Raw genomic sequence first — 17757 nt, forward strand, 5'->3', positions numbered from 1 at the left:
TGAAGTACGTGCAGCAAAACACTGTAAAAGTATTACATACAAAATCCAAAAGAGAAGATAGATTAACATGATGAGCAAAATCCACTATTGTGTGAGCAACCCTCCAAATCAGATTTTGCATGTGTGCAGGGGAGCGGATGGTGCATTCCCACTGCACAAATGGAAGTCTGCTCTGCTCACACATTTTGAGCACGGGAAACAACCCAATTATCTCCCTCACACATTGAAATTATTTCTGTTACTAGGGAACTTGTGGGCAGACGCATTGACCATTCATTTTTGCAGACATTCATTGAAGCTAAGTCCGTTGGGGTCAAAGAAAATTGTTTGAAAGGCTGGATGTGGGCTGCAGACCACGCGCTGGCCATTCTTGCTATGAGGAATTGGATACCATGGATAATGAAGCAAAATGAGTTTTACGCTATGTGGGGCTCAGCCCCTAGCTCTCCTGTAATTGTTTTGTTGACTAATCCTTGTTATTCATGTCACAAAAGAGTGTTTTATCTTGTGCTTTTGATTTCAGACCTGTATATGAAGAAATTGATGCACACCTATTCAAAGCAAGTGTTAGAAACAACACCAGTTGTTAAAAGCAGAGGTCCAAGAGAACCACTACTTTACCAGTACTAGAGACTATTTTGATCACTCAAAACCTGTCAGTTCTGTGACAAAGAATAGGAGGACAATTTTTGGAAGATGATTTGGATACGTCACACCGTTCATATGAAGAGATTCAAAACCTATTCTCCCTTAAGTGCATTACATTAAGTTCATTTGATCGTTAAGAATGCAAGGTTCTACTTGTGTGTATACTTTGGACCAAAGTCTACAAATTCTATACAGCATGAACCCCCCCCCTAAAAAAACCATTCTTTCTAGGGAGCAAAATACCCAAGACTGTAATTATAAAAGAAACTTTGCACTTAGAAAAATAAGGTACTTTTATTTTATGGTACATTCTGCTTAGTTATAAAAGCAAACAACTTTTTCCATAGGTAGAACTACATAATGGAACTTGATTTAAGTTGATGTGCGTCATTGTGCTAGAGGTCCAGGACCAAATCGAGGTTCAAGCTAGCCTTCAAGCTGTTATCTGGGATTTAGTGCCACATTTTGTGGGGGTGGACCTTACCCCTCTATCCTCTCAGTATAATCTTCCTGTAAAACTATTTGCTAACCAGGCACATGGTTTTGAAATCAGATGTTTCATAGCAAGTTTCTTGGTCTTCTGATGACTGGTCACTATAGCACTTTTCTCTAAATAGTTTATGTAATCCACTCATCGTATCAGACTTGCACAAGCTATTCCAAAGCAGAGGGGAACGTGAAAACAGTTCTACCTTGGTTTTTGAACAGCTTAGTTCTCGAACGTTCTGGCTCCCGAACGCCGCAAACCCGGAAGTGAGTGTTCTGGTTGGCAAACTATTTTTGGAAGCCAAGTGTCTGACAAGGCTTCTGTGGCTTCCGATTGGCTGCAGGAGCTTCCTGCAGCCAATCAGAAGTTGCGCTTTGGTTTCCGAACATTTTGGAAGTCGAATAGACTTCTGGAACTGATTCCGTTTGACTTCCGAGGTACGACTGTAGTCTCATGAGGGTTTGCTGTAGTAGAAGTCTTGCTCCATTTCTGTCCTAACATTCTTTAAAGAGCTGCACGTGTGATGGGAAGCCACAAATGCTCTAGTTTTCATGGACTTCATTGGGAGCAGCTAAACAAGGCACTAAGCAGATGGATGGAGGACAGCAAGGACATAAGCACACTCTTCTTTAAGGTATTTTGGAGCAACTCTGCCATTGTTTGTTACTGTAGCTGTTTTCCACATTAAGCAGGTACTATTAGCAACTAAAGTTATCTTTAAGCAGGTAAGGACAGTCACTTGGGTCATAGGATCATACAATGTAAAAGGGTGATGGGAGGAGGTGCCTTCTTTCTGATTTAAAGTAAAATATGTACTGCTCTGAGACTGTGACTGCTAAACCTATTTATAATGAATGTAATTACAATCAGCTGTTCAAATTAATGCTTGCTAACTGCAGATGGTACATTTTAAGTCTGATTGCTATGTAGTATTTAATTATGTTTTACAATTCCTATGCTGTTTTTATACAATCCAAATAAAATGCGGTCAGAAACCAGCTAATGGGTGGTTTCAGTAGCTGCACAACTCTCCAGTTTAACACAGCTCTTTCCTATTTGGTTTTATAGCTTGCCTCCTGCATTTTATGTCAAATGTTTGCATGCTAGTGTTAAGTAAGGCATCACACCGTTGCTGCTTTATTTATCAGTTTATTTGCTCTGCAGCTATCCAGCTTTGAGCTGAAGTTTCTGTTGAGTCTTCACTGCATTTTGGAATCATACATTTAACATCACTGTCAGCTGTAGTGTAGATATTTTGAAACTAGCCGATGTTTCTGTTTGCCATGACCAATAACTCTTCTGTCTTCTGCCTGCCCACCCCAAGGTACATCTATCTTTATTGGGAGTTCTATTCACATTGGCTAGGAATTTCACCCAACAGAATATACAGGGCACAGAAAATTCAGGTAAAACTGTTATCAACCCAAAGTGCCAGAATCCCTAGAAATATTCTGTCATTTGATCTTTATTTTTTAAAAGGTGCTTTCATGTACTTCAAAGCATAGCTGAAATACATGCAGGAAAAGTCCCTCTGCACCCTGATATGTAAACTATATTCAGAATAAATGTCCAAAACAGTCATGATTTTTTTTTAAAAAAAGGCAGAATAAATTTATTTATTTTAACTCCGCTTTTCACCATCCGGGTACCAATGCAGCTCTAAGGATAGTACCAAAGTTTAACATGCTAACCTTCAATGTCACTTTAACAGAAGGGAATAGTAGGAGGAAAGAGTTAAGGCTAGGAGAAAGGGAAAAAAGGTCCAAAAATAATAATCAGGGAACTTATAAGAGGTGAATTCCTTTGATTCTGGGTTGGTTACAGATTCTTCAGAGTTCAGTTTATGAGAATAAGAACATAGATGGCAAAGAACAGCTGAGTTTCAGCATAACATTTCATATGGCATCTGCACTTTGGTTACAAACCTTCACACAATTTATGGAAGAGTGCTACCTCTGATATATTGCAAACAGCTAAAGGAGCTTTAGCGGTGTCTAAAATTAAATTAGATTTGAAAATACCACCCGCCACATGCATTTTATAATTATTATTCATAATCATGGTTCCTGTGTGCAAAATTAAACGTCACATCTTCAAATCTCTATACGATTCAATATCTAAAACACAACTTTTACAGTTTTTAAGCATCTTCCTACTGAGTTAAGGAATGTGCTTTTGCTGTCTGTAGATCATAATTATTGAATAGCAGAGGAATCTCCACTGCAGTGTCCGTCTGCTGTACTATTAATTATAACCCGGGAGTGGCAGTTTCTGTCCTTCTTTTGCTTCAAAAAATGTGTAAGAAAGCGTGATCAAGTCAACATTGGCCATCCTTGGGTCTTCTGCAAATTCAGGATCAATGAAGAAAAATACCGGCATGTCCACTTCTTCGTGGGGATTAAGTCGTTGTTCTTCAAAACAAAAACACTGTAAATGTGGGGGAAAGAGGGTTTAGAATTGTTTCTGAAGTTTATATTAAGCCAATAATATATCCACAATCTAATTTAAGCGGGAGGAGAACCTCTGTGCCTAGTTCAATTAAATGTGGCAAAATGCTATTTGTGATATTTTCCACCAAAGGACATGAAAAATCCATATAAATCCATTCATTTTGCCACTGTCTTGTGAAAACTGTAATACCCGCTTAAATGCAAAGGGTAATATCCAGAGTTAGTCATACTTGTAGTACAGCAACTGAAATTAATGGACTAAACTCCATGAATTTCAATGAGTCTATGCTGACTATAACTTAAATAGAGATCACCCCAAGGATTTAACATGAAGCGCTAGCACCATTGACAGCGAATTAAACCATATTATATCCACACTTTGTGTGTGTGTGTGTGTGTGTGTGTGATATTTTGAACTATTCAAAATCACACAGCTTTATTTTGTCTTAGAAAAGACAGCAGATATTAAAGAAAAAACTTTTTCTTTAATAGCTTTTTCAGAGCAGAGGGTGGTACTAGATCCTGAGTAAGTTTTCCTTGCACCAATGACAAGGAAAGTGGAGGGCATATACCTACATCTTGGATATTGCTGCTAACGTGGATTAAAACAGAATCAGGCTTCAAAAGTAGGAGAGTTCAGTTAGCAGCAGCAGCAGTCCACTCTTAGCGCATCATACCACACTTACTTGTATCTTGTTGAAATACTGCCCAGCTTCAAAAGGCACCACATTGTAGGTAGAGATTCCAATTATTGGTTTATCAGTGGGATTCTTTGCTTTATAAAATGCCAGTGCGGTCTCTCCTGGAACCACCTGTAAGAAGAAGTTGCACTAGTGATCTTTCTTGCTTTCACCCATGTCACCATGTCACTGCCAGCCAAACTGCATTATGGTGGGTAAGTTTATAAATGGCTAGTAGTCACAGTATTGCCTCTGAACCCAAGTTGCTGTGAACTGCAGGTTGAGAGAATGCTGTTGCACTCAGGATCTGCTTGCGGGCTTCCCATGGGCATGGGGGGGGGGGCTATGATAACACAGTGCTGGACTAGATACTCCCTTCACTCAATCCAGCAGGGCTTTTCTTCAGTGTTTAGGTTTTTATACAGTGGTACCTGACGCTTCAGGTTACAGACTCCGCTAACCCAGAAATAGTACCTCAGGTTAAGAACTTTGCTTCAGGATGAGAACAGAAATGCGCAGCAATTTATGTGAAATGAAAGTGTGGTGTAGCCACCTTGTAGATTTTTCATGGGACTGGGGAATGCTCCCTGTTGCTACTAGACAGCAACAACATCAGTGTGCATGCTTGTGCATGTGTAAAGTCAATCAATCTCCACAATCAGGCATGCTAAACTTAAGGTTGTTGGGGATATATCTCTAATTCTGTGTTATGCCACGTCCCCCACAGCTATTTTGTGACTAGCACACTCTCAAAATTCAAAACATGCCCAGTGGTCCTAAAAGGTTGTCAACCCTTGCGCTAACTCACCTGAAGTAGACAAAACACCTGTACATTCATCAGCATTCTGTGTTGGAATGCTAACCATGTTTCCGTCTAAAGTAGGTCTAAATCAAGAAACTGCCGAAAACTCAAAGGAAAGGGAGTTTATTTCTCATGCAGATGTGGCATGGAGGACAGACTTACATAAAAGTAAGGTCTCCAGCAAAGAGGGTGTCTCTACAGCATGCTGCTGTGCTCTTCCAACCAGAAATTCAGAGAACTGCGCTATGGCTCACTCACCGCCTCTGACCGAGTCAATATGGCATAGCAGTTAGGGTCAAACTGAGATTGGGGAGACCCAGATTCAAACTCCCACTTGGCAAAGAAGCTCACTGGATTCCTTTTGGGGCAGTGTTGTTGTTGGCCGGGGGGGGGGGGGGGGAGAGAGAGAGGCAGAACACACACAGTGCCTTTTGCTTGGTAGAGAAAGGCAAACTAAATGTAACTAAATAATAACAACGTGAGTCCACATGCTGATTCGGTAGCAGCAGCAGCAAGATGTTGCATTTCCCTAGGTGTGGAAACACAAAAGAATAACTGTGTGCTGAGAGCAAATAGGCAGCGTGGGGTTGTGAGCCTGTTTGCCAGGAAGTACCGTATTTTTCGCCCTATAGGACGCACCGGCCCAGAGGGCGCACCTAGATTGGGGGGGGAATAAAGGGGGGGAAATTATTCCCACCCCCCAGGCGCGGGGCTGGGGAAGCTCGGGCTTTGGCAGCTTTGGCATCGCTCTGGGAGCTTGTGGGGCTGGGGGCGGGGAAAGCGGTGCGCACCGACCCCTCTCGCTCTCCAGGCTTCAGCGAAAGCCTGCATTCGCCCCATAGGACGCACACACATTTCCCCTTCATTTTTGGAGGGGAAAAAGTGCGTCCTATAGGGCGAAAAATACAGTAATCTTTACCCATCACTGGCAACAGACTAAATGCATGCTTACCCTGTGTAAGTTCCAATCAGAATTTAGCCTTTGATTTCTGCTGTTTAATGTTATTGTTTAATTTTGGTTTAGACTATGTATATTTCCTGCCTGGGACCTTTGGGTGAGGATTATAAATATTTCCAACAAAATAAGTAAATCCAAAGCAGAGTATTTTCAAACATAAGCAATAACAGAGATATGACACCAACAGCAGCATTTATGCAAACAGTATACCCTTTCCCCTCCCACTTTGCCCCATTTCAAATTAATTTTACTTTGGGATGCAGGTAGGTTCAGAATTCTACGCAGATGAAAAACTGCGCCAACCTCTGACTCTTACAGGTGAACAACTGCTATACTGCAGCCTGTAGACCTTAATGCCTGACAAACCAGATTATAAAACAAGCAGCCTCTCATTATGATTACTGCAATTTAGCATGGCTAGTTACAACCCTTGCCCATCTGTCTATAAATAAACCACGACACCCCCAGACATATATGAAACCCATCTCTACAAATTTTTAATAACTTACATATACTTCAGTCTGCTGAGGTCTGAAATTCCACTGAAGGCTTGCATGTACATCTGCATTGAAGGTAACCTTAATGATGCGATCTTTAACAGGTACCATTGTCTCAATCTCTCCTGAACCATGGCCTGCTACCGCTGACCCTCCAAGTCCAGTAGCCTTAAAGGAAAAGAAGCTGTAATTAACAATAGCCTGATTAAAAACAAGAAATGGTATCTGAGGCAAGAAGAATTAAACAGAAACAATCTCTTTCAAGAAAACTTTCCCAAGACAACCAACATAAAAGCTGCTACTTCTATGTACAAAAGCCAGACAGGCAACAAACATGGCAAGAGTCGATTGCACCCAATTAAACTATCTGAAAAGACTTACAGTGGTGCCCCGCAAGACAAATGCCTCGCAAGACGGAAAACCCGCTAGACGAAAGGGTTTTCCGTTTTTGAGCTGCTTCGCAAGACGATTTTCCCTATGGGCTTGCTTTGCAAGACGAAAACGTCTTGCAAGTGTTCCGATTTTTTTTCGCTCCCCCCCCTTTACTAAGCCGCTAAGCCGCTAATAGCCTTTTAGCCGCTAATCCGCTAAGCCTTTAATAGCCGCTAATAGCCTTTTAGCCGCTAATCCGCTAAGCCTTTAATAGCCGCTAAGCCTTTAATAGCCGCTAAACCGCTAATAGCGCTAATAGGGTTGCTTCGCAAGACGAAAAAACCGCTAGACGAAGAGGCTCGCGGAACGGATTAATTTCGTCTTGGGAGGCACCACTGTACTTCCTTACCCTTCAAGTGATTTCTAGGCATGTGCTACATGGAACAGTTAATTGTGCAAATCAAACATTTAATGTAGCCTGAATTATTATCATCTTCATGGGTCGAGGGAGATTTTGAATATGAACAGGCATCAACTAAGGGACTAAATCTACTGGACAGAATCCAGAAAGGACCTACAAGTGATTAAATCTTCCAATTGTTCTTCATAAGTTTCCACTCTTTTCTGCTATTTGTCTAAATGCTTGCATGTTCAACTAAGATCTGCTTTTATAGAGTGCTGTTTTCAAGTAATACCCTCAACAGTGCTGGATAAGTGTTACAACAAGATCCCTTATGTAGATGTACTCTGTAAATGTGAGCAGTGTTTGAAACTCCCATTGTTCTAGGCACATTTTGTGACAGGGCATCTCATTAGCACAAGCAATATCTGAGCTCTGGGCGCAGTACTTTTACCGAAGATTTCAGATTAAACTGCAGAGTGGAAGGAAAGGAGAAGCTTTTTCTGCCTCCCCACTTCCAGCCACTTTCTGAAGACCAGAGAAGAGACCCTCTTAAGACTATTAGGGGGTGGGTAGGCTGGGGAAGGACTAGACCATGTGAAAAACAAACATACGATTTTAGCTGCAGTTCATTTTCAGCTATATTCTTGTTATTAAAAAGGACGCCTAGACATTCCATTGTTGCATACATCACCTAGTTAAGGTGGCCATTTAGCTCCTAGCTTTCATATCTCAGTTTCTAACACTGTACGTGGGCAATGACTGGTAGAATGCATTCTTCTTTATTTGTTATATCACTCATTATACACAGAGCCTAGGAGATCCTTTCTATATCCCATTTGGGAAACGCTGTCTCACAGGCCCCTCCCCCATGCTGGGCTCCCCACAACAACAGAAATGGTGAAGTTTATCTGAAGAATAAGAAATCAAGATAAACTTTTTATAAAAGAATGGAAATGGTTTATTGAATATTTACAGACAAATTGTAAACAGACAAAAACATTAGCAGGATCATTGCCATAACCTGCAGTTTTATAAGAGTATATATTTACAGTAGATAAATAAACGAGCAAGTTAAAACAAATTTGGATATGCAGAAGATATTGAAAAATAAATTTAAGGTACCCCAAAAAGAGGGGGGAAGGAAGTCCAATTTTGAAATGTCAAATTGACTGTAAAACTAACGAAAATGTAGAAATTCGAAAAGCACTGTATAAATAAAAAAACTAAAACTAAAATAAAATAGGTGGCAGCCCCTGCTCATCCAACTTGGGGGACAGATCCAGCACACGCTATCTTCAAACGAAGGGACATCCAGGGACCCTACTCATGCAAACAGTTGGATTTTGCAGATTTGCGAGTCAGGTAGAAAGAAGCAGCAGGTTGCACGCAGCTTGGCAAAGGAAGCAGCCCCGTCGCTCCCCTGACTCTGGAGCAGTCGCTTCCTTCTTTCCCTGCATTTGGGAAACGCTCTCACAGGTCCCCCCGCCCTTCCCCATCCTTGGCTTCCCACAACAACAACCCTGCGAGGCAGGCCCCCTCCGAGAAGCGAGCCCCGAGGCGACCTCTCACCTGGCAGTAGAGGCGGTAAAGGGGCACGGCCGCGTAGGACATGCCCGCCACGCCCACGACGCCGGCCGCCAGGTACGTCAGCACCGTCTTGTTGCGGTGCCTCCAGTCCTCCTGCTGCCGCCGCCGGGCCCCAGCGAAGGGGTCTCCGCCGCTGCTCTTGGCGCGCCGCCCGCAGCAGGCCGCCGCCTCGCCGTTGCCATGGAGACGGAGCCAGGCCCGCCAGGGCCCCCATCCTCGCGCCGCGGGAGCCGCGAGGCAAGCCCAGCCCCGCGCGCAGCCGCCCATGCCTTTCCTCTTTTACTGCCCCGCCCCGTCCTGTCACGTGGACGCGCTCGGCATTCCTCTCTTCGCCGATACCGTCGCCGCCACCTCTCTTCGCGCGCGCGAGGGGTCGTCAGGTTATCGCGAGAGCTCGGTCCCCAAGGTGGCGAACCCACAGCCGGGCGGCGCGCGCGCGACACTGTCGCTTGGAACGCCGCCTCCTCCGCCTGCGGGAATCGACTACGGCGGCCGCGGGGGGTAAGTCCGCGTTCTCGTTTACCTGCTCCCTCGGCGTCGCCCCGCCTCCTCGCAGGGCACGGTCTAGCTCCGTTGATACGGCGTGAGGCTCTTGATCGCTGGGTCGTGGGTTCGAGACCCGCGTCGGGCAAAAGGTTCCTGCATTGCAAGGGGTTGGGCTAGATGACAGTGGTGCGCCCTTCCCACTCTACAGTGCTGTGGATCCTGTGATTCTATGGACGGAGTAGTGAGAGAGCCTCAGGCTGTGGTTACGTGATACAAGCAAGCACACACAAGTTATATAAATAATATGCATACATACATACATGCATATATACATGTATAGTGGTACCTTGGGTTACAGACGCTTCAGGGTACAGACGCTTCAGTTACAGACTCTACTAACCCAGAAATAGTACCTCGGGTTAAGAACTTTGCTTCAGGATGGCAACAGAAATCGTGCTCCGGCGGCGCTACGACAGCAGGAGGACCCATTAGCTAAAGTGGTGCTTCAGGTTAAGATCAGTTTCAGGTTAAGAACGGACCTCCGGAACGAATTAAGTACTTAACCCGAGGTACCACTGTATATGAACCATGTGTCTGAAATAATACAGGAGAGGAATCCTGAAGCCATTTTCACTCTCCCAATGACCTCAGATATTCCTCTGCAGTAAGGGAGGCAAGGGATGCGGGTGGCGCTGTGGTCTAAACTACAGAGCTTAGGGCTTGCCGATCAGAAGGTCGGTGGTTCGAATCCCCGCCATGGGGTGAGCTCCCGTTGTTCGGTCCCAGCTCCTGCCAACCTAGCAGTTTGAAAGCATGTCAAAGTGCAAGTAGATAAATAGGTACCGCTCCAGCGGGAAGGTAAACGGCCTTTCCGTGCGCTGCTCTGGTTTGCCAGAAGCGGCTTAGTCATGCTGGCCACATGACCCGGAAGCTGTACGCCAGCTCCCTTGGCCAATAAAGCGAGATGAGCGCCGCAACCCCGGAGTGGTCCACAACTGGACCTAATGGTCAGGGGTCCCTTTACCTTTAAGGGAGGCAAATGGGGAAAGCCTTCCCATTGTCTTTTCACTTACAAATCCTGTCTTAAGGGCGTCTTTGTGTATGAATAGGGTGAGCCTGTGACCTCCATTCAGGAACTAAAGTATTAACCATCACAAAAGAATGACCAGGCTGCCCAGGTAGTGCAATCAGTGACCATTATCAGGCAGGATTTCTCCTGGAGACCACCTCCTTCTGTGGTGTATGTCTGATGTTTCGGCGGTGTGTGTGTGTGTGTGTGTGTGTGTGTGTGTCTTGGGCTACAAGGTGGGCAATTTCAAAACTCTGGCTTGTGCACCATTGTTCAGGGTTCTCCTCCCTCCTGCATGTGGTGAGTGGGGACCCTGTTGCAATCTTAATAAAGATCAGGTTTACTAGCCGCTTTGCTTCTCAATATACTCTGGCTGGCCTCTGTTATTTTCTCCTACCGATAGGGAACCTTCTTAAGGACTCTATATGGGCTCCGGAATAGCCCGTAAGGGAAAGGGAGCAGTTATAAGAAAAACAGTTCCAAATAAATTCTAAGCTCTTTGGGTCACAACTTATGAAACAATGATTCTGGAGGAGGCTGATAAAAGGTGTTTTATATGATAACTGAGCAGCAAATGCAGGTCTCCTACCAACTGGATATTCAATGTGATATTCAGGCTGTCCACTCCTGCAAAGGACTTCTCCTCCTGCAGGCAAGATTTCCTCTTTGCTGCCTCCTAGTTGAAAACACATCATCTTTAAAAGGACTGAGATGCACTGTAGGACTAGACCTCACGTGAGAATTTGGAAAAGGGTGCGGCAGTGGCAGACAGTGAAAGTTAACTGGATAGATATAGCCACTTGACAGGGGAAGCATTACTTTGCTCCAGCCAAACATAGAGAGCAAATCTGTAAAAGGGAAACAAACAAATTACATTCAGTAACTATTTTTTTGTCAACGTTTGCAAAACGCTCAGAATGCATCCTTATTCTGTTTATCCTGTGGGTAACATAATATCTTCTAAAGAAGGTTGGATAATAATATTGAAAGTTTTGAGATAAATTTATTTTTTAGAAAAAAACAAGCTAAGTTGCTGTGTTATGAATAGAGGTGCAAAGCCCCTGTAAAGAATTGCATATTGCAACTGTTCGGAAATTTGCCATTGCCTCCTCTCTCTCTCCCCCCCACCCCCACTTCCAAAGGACTATTATGGGTCCTCATGAAATCAGTCGAACTATATACATCACATTGCATTTCCAGACTGCCCAAACAGATTAGGTAATTAGCTTATGTGTACAGTTTGCACTAACAAGCCAGGAGTGTTTTGTCGGGCCCCTTCTGGGCTCTTGCAGTCCACTCCGAACCAGACGGGAGTTGAGATCTTCAGATCTTCATAAAAAGTATTTAGCAATTACCTCGGTATATTTACTGGAACAGAGGAAATGGACCTGTTTATCTCTTGCTGCTTTTGCTTGCTCAACAGGCACTGAACTTATCGGAGGCTATCGAAAGCAATCTGATGAAGCCTATGGAATTTTCATAAAGAGGATATTACCTTGGGGTGGGGGGAATGGCTGCAGTAGATAGTAAATAACTGCCTTTCATGCTATTGTAGTTGCCAGTACAGCTGCTAAAAACAACTTTATGTATTTGTATTCTCCCCACCACTTTTCATTATAGTTCCATGAATGCACATTAGGCAGAGTAAAGGGAGATCAGGCACGAAGCACACTTGCCTTTTATCTGAATTGCAATCCCTATGGCCCATACACAGTAATGTTTTGTGAAAGAGCTCAATGCCAAAGAGCTCTTTTCCTGGTCACACTGCTAGTTGAGCAAGTGGGGAAAGCTTATCAACTTTCTTCCTGTCGGCGGTCAGAACAGCTGATTGGTGATGGCCATTTCACATAATAGTTGTAGTTACCGGTATATCCCAGCATGAACATTGTGACAGAAGACAAAATGTCAGCTTGCATTACGATGTTCTCAGGGTGTCCTATTATAAAATGAATGATGTGGCTGTATTCATTCAGAACTCTGCCATAAGGGAGTAAATCTGAAAGGTGAGATTTATATATTACTGGGAGTCTCTCTGGAATCGTTGTTGTTGTTGTTTAGTCGTGTCCAACTCTTCGTGGACCAGAGCACGCCAGGCACTCCTGTCTTCCATTGCCTCCTGCAGTTTGATCAAACTCATGCTGGTAGCTTTGAGAACAGTATCCAACCATCTCGTCCTCTGTCGTCCCCTTCTCCTTGTGTCCTCAATCTTTTCCAACATCAGGGTCTTTTCCAGGGAGTCTTCTCTTCTCATGAGGTGGCCAAAGTATTGGAGCCTCAGCTTCAGGATCTTTCCTTCAGGGCTGATTTCCTTCAGAATGGAGAGGTTTGATCTTCTTGCAGTCCAAGGGACTCTCAAGAGTCTCCTCCAGCACAATAATTCAAAAGCATCAATTCTTCAGCGATCAGCCTTCTTTATGGTCCAGCTCTCACTTCCATACATTACTACTGAGAAAACCATAGCTTTAACTATACGGACCTTTGTCGGCAAGGTGATGTCTCTACTTTTTAAGATGCTATCTAGGTTTGTCATTGCTTTTCTCCCAAGAAGCAGGCATCTTTTAATTTTGTGACTGCTGTCACTATCTGCAGTGATCATGGAACCCAAGAAAGTAAAAACTCTCACTGCCTCTATTTCTTCCCCTTCTATTTGCCAGGAGGTGATGGGACCAGTGTCCATGATCTTCGTTTTTTTGACGTTGAGCATCAGACCATATTTTGCACTCTCCTCTTTCACCCTCATTAAAAGGTTCTTTAATTCCTCCTCACTTTCTGCCATCAAGCTTGTGTCTTCTGCATATCTGAAGTTGTTAATATTTCTTCCTGGCATTATTTTATGGTAAAACTGATAGCAAAATATTTTGTGTTTCATGTGCTTAGTGTATGTTTCTACCTGCTAACTCGTACAATCAAATTGCCATTCATTATTGACCTCTTTCTTTCTTAATGTTGATTGCTTATTGGAGACTTGATTTTAGAAGTCAATGGCAAAGACTTGGTTGTTGTAGCTAATGAAAGCTTGGCTTTAGACATTTAACTTTAAGCATGGATCATAATGGCTGCAGGTTGAACCACATGAGAAATTTTCCCTCGCAATAACCCTGTGATGTGCACCTCTATGTTGTTCCCGTTTTACAGACTCACACCCATGTCTTCAGAGTTTAAACATCTACAGGATACATTGGCTCCCTAATGCTAGCATGTTATTGAAGTGCCGTGCTAATTAATTAATTACATATTCCAATTTTTAAAGCTAAAACTTGACACCTTTAATCTGAAAATTACAGGATTTTTGGTTGGGCATGCTTCCAGCAAGGATTCTTAGGATTGTGGTCTTACTGTGAGAGTTATATTAAAGCTATTCATTGCTAGGCATGCATTGCCTTTCAGCTCATAGAGACAATTTCCTGTTGCATAATAGCAGAGTCCTTGCAGCAGCTGAATGGAGAAAATCTGTATATTTTAACCCCTACATTTTCTGTATAGCCCCACAGAGCTGTTGACATAATTGCAAACAGCATCAGCAACCAGCTGCGTGTCTTTACTCATTGCCAGAGCTGAAGAAGCAGAAAGTTAGAAAAAAAATTGTAAAAAATTATTCAGGCCTATAAGGGAGCAAAATGGCCATAGACATTGGCATGATGCCACTGCAACTCTTCACCCCTCCATTTTCTCTCACCTTGCATTGGCCTTTCCATCACCGTTTAGCTATCAGAGAATGGCTTACAACAAAAGCCATTTGTTGTTGTTTTTCAGAAGAACTTTTCTGAAACAGCTTATTGCTGGGAGGGGTGGGTGCTTAAAGAAAGCAAACTGAATTTGTTCCTGCTGAATTTGTTCCCGCTGTAATAATAAAATCTCTCCCCTCACCCACTGAAATCAAAAGAGAAGTAGAAGTGTGACAAGCTCATCAGTTTATTATATTTTCCTGAAAAGTGGATAATTAGCTGCTGTCTTTCTCATTTGTGAATTGTAATGTTGTATTGCATCAGATAGTAGGACACGAGTGGCGCTGTGGTCTAAACCACAGAGCCTAGGGCTTGCCTATCAGAAGGTCGGCGGTTTGAATCCCTGCAACGGGGTGAGCTCCTGTTGTTTGGTCGCTGCTCCTGCCAACCTAGGAGTTTGAAAGCACGTCAAAGTGCAAGTTGATAAATAGGTACTGCTCCAGCGGGAAGGTAAACGGTGTTTCTGTGTGCTGCTCTGGTTCGCCAGAAGAAGCTTAGTCATGCTGGTCACATGACCCGGAAGCTGTCTGCGGACAAACGCCAGCCACCTTGGCAAGGGAGCGCCTCAACCCCAGAGTTGTCCACAACTGGACTTAACAGTCAGGGGTCCCTTTACCCTTTTTATTTCATCAGATACGGTGGTATCTCAGGTTTGATTTCCTCCCCTTCTTTTATCAGCATTACACTTCTGCTAATGCAGACAAGTATCTCAGATCCTTTTGTCTCCAGATTCACACAAGGCATTAGGAATTGGTGGCAGCCATCTGTGTCCAAAGGAAGCTCTGTTAATTTCCCTTAATTTTTGACCTAGCATTGTCCGTACAGTGGTACCTCGGGTTACATACACTTCAGGTTACAGACTCGGCTAACCCAGAAATAGTACCTTGGGTTAAGAACTTTGCTTCAGGGTGAGAAAAGAAATTGTGCAGCAGCAGCGCGGCGGCAGCAGGAGGCCCCATTAGCTAAAGTGGTGATTCAGGTTAAGAACAGTTTCAGGTTAAGAACAGACCTCCGGAACGAATTACCGTGTTTTTTGCTCTATAAGACTCACTTTTGCCCTCCTAAAAAGTAAGGGGAAATGTGAGTGCGTCTTATGGAGCGAATGCAGGCTGCACAGCTATCCCAGAAGCCAGAACAGCAAAAGGGATTGCTGCTTTCACTGCGCAGCGATCCCTCTTGCTGTTCTGGCTTCTGAGATTCAGAATATTTTTTTTTCTTGTTTTCCTCCTCCAAAAACTAGGTGTGTCTTGTGGTCTGGTGTGTCTTATAGAGCGAAAAATACGGTAAGTTCTTAACCTGAGGTACCACTGTACATCTTTTCACTGTGCAATTGCCATCTGTATACATACGGCTTTCTCTGTCTCCTTGTCCTGTCTCTTCCTATTGTGCAGATTTGAGGTGTTTTCTTAATCCCCTTTCAGCCAAGGAATGCTGACCTAGTTTTCTCTATCCTTCTTGAATAATTAAAATCCACAAGCAGTTTGATCATTCTGGTAGACAGAATTAAACTCCTTGTTGTATGCTTGCTGTCACTGTGGTATAAATAGCAGTGGGGAATTTTTTTTCTTTCTCTTGCAGTAGCGAGGCTGATCTGTGATTTCCAGTACATTTTCATCAAGGCCAGCCTAACACATTGTGCTGCCTTAGTTGAAATACAAGATTCCACCCACCCCCCACTTCAATTCTATGTACAAAAGCTGTTCTGGTTGGCAGTAGAACCTTTTCTTCAGCTCTGGCGATGGGACATCCTCCACAGCCTTTGAAATTAGCCAGGGGCCAGGGGCATTTTGCTCCTGGCTATCGGCCACTTAAGGGATGCGGGTGGCGTTGTGGGTTAAACCACAGAGCCTAGGACTTGCCGATCAGAAGGTTGGCGGTTCAAATCCCCGCGACGGGGCGAACTCCCGTTCCTTGGTCCCAGCTCCTCCCAACCTAGCAGTTCGAAAGCACCTCAAAGTGCAAGTAGATAAATAGGTACCGCTCCGGCGGGAAGGTAAACTGTGTTTCTGTGTGCTGCTCTGGTTCGCCAGAAGTGGCTTAGTCATGCTGGCCACATGACCTGGAAGCTGTACACCGGCTCCCTCGGCCAATAAAGCAAGATGAGCGCCGCAACCCCAGAGTTGGCCACAACTGGACCTAATGGCCAGGGGTCCCTTTACCTTTACTATCGGCCACTTGTGACCAAGTGAAGATGTCCGGGCACCAGCATGGCGCCTGATATATCCACCATCTGAAGGTGCATGCCTAGGGATCCTTGGATCATGACTGTTTTCACCCGCTCGTAACACATCCTGTAGAATTCTATCCATAATATTTTATCTGCACAGTCAGAATGAATTTCAGGAACCAAGAAGTTGTATTGTCAAATGCGGCTTTCGAGCCGTCTAGCCCCCAAATGGCAATTAGGCATTTCATTTTGGTGACTGTAACCCTGGTTTAAGGAGCCATTTCGCACCTAGTTTATATATCTTGAGTTTCTAACACTGGTCCTTCTCTATGTACTACACCTGAAGGCATCTAGCTAGCTCAGGGAGGTGCTGGGCAGGCTCTAGAGCAGACATAGCTCTTTCCACCCATATCTTGCTGATGTTCTCCAGCCCCAGCCCCCTGAGCCATCCGCCTCAGTCCGTCTGATGGTAGGGCTGGCCCTGCCTTTAATCCACACCTGCAAAGCTTTATATGACCTAGGTACAGCATGTCGTGAAGGCCTCCACTCTCTTGCCCTCCCTGAGTTCTGCTCAGTTTCCTTTTATACCAGGGGTCAGCAAACTTTTTAAGGAGGGGGCCGGTTCACTGCCCCTCAGACCTTGTGGCGGGCCGGACTGCACACATGCGTGCGCGCACACACGTGGCGGAGAGGGACTTCTCTCTCCCCTCCCCTCCCCCTGCTTTCCTACCTCCTCCGCCGCTCTGCCTGCGGTTGGGAGCTGGCGGTGGTGGCGGCGCCTCTCCTTTCCGGGCCAGTTTTCCTGGGCACCAGGCGTGGGGCCAGCAGGCACGCCAAGCTCCAGCCGAAGCCCCACGAAGCACCCGTCATGATGCCCACTGTTAAGTTGTGGGCGAACATATCAGACGACACAGCGATTCTTCCAAAGCAGCTCTTTATTTGTAAGCTGGAACAGAACTGAACTGAGGAGCTCAGTCAGCCTGCTTATATAGAGCTCCACTAGAATGCAACAGTAGCCATATTCTGTAACTAGCCAATCACTGAACGTCAAGGATGTGCAAACATTACTGATATCATGGTCTTTCCAGTGAGTAGCTCTTGTCTGGGTTTGCTTATTGTCTTACTTTAAATGTTGTGAGGATCCTATGCCCTTTTAAAATGTGTTTTGTGGGGGTGGGAGGGCTATGGGTTGTTTTTGTTTTTATTATACATTTTATGGTTTTATATTTTGATTTTATTCTATGAACTGCCCTGAGACCTCTGGGTATAGGGCAGTATAATAATAATAATAATAATAATAATAATAATAATAATAATGTGCTCAGTTGTACTTTGCAAGTGGTGCATCTTAACCATATTTGAAATTGAACTCCAGCTTGAACTGGGGCCATTGATTCTTGCATCATTTGTTCTTGAATTTAAAGAA

General features: G+C 44.3%; 2 protein-coding genes across 2 annotated transcripts in view; both read left to right on the top strand.

Annotated features, from left to right (window-relative positions):
• Positions 1 to 2175, top strand: part of TOM1L1 (target of myb1 like 1 membrane trafficking protein) — a 59575-nt gene extending 57400 nt beyond the window's left edge. The window contains exon 15 of the mRNA XM_083490041.1: positions 524 to 2175. Within this exon, the coding sequence (XP_083346167.1) occupies positions 524 to 590 (67 nt within the window). The 3' untranslated portion in view covers positions 591 to 2175. The remainder of the gene's footprint in view (positions 1 to 523) is intronic.
• Positions 2176 to 8871: 6696 nt separating this feature from the next.
• The window catches only part of STXBP4 (syntaxin binding protein 4), a 136778-nt gene continuing 127892 nt past the window's right edge, over positions 8872 to 17757 (top strand). Inside the window, exon 1 of the mRNA XM_083490006.1 lies at positions 8872 to 9385. Within this exon, the coding sequence (XP_083346132.1) occupies positions 8907 to 9385 (479 nt within the window). The 5' untranslated portion in view covers positions 8872 to 8906. The remainder of the gene's footprint in view (positions 9386 to 17757) is intronic.

Source organism: Podarcis liolepis (assembly GCF_965112155.1).
Source record: "Podarcis liolepis genome assembly, chromosome: 2".
In the NCBI taxonomy this organism is placed as follows: Eukaryota; Metazoa; Chordata; class Lepidosauria; order Squamata; family Lacertidae; genus Podarcis; species Podarcis liolepis.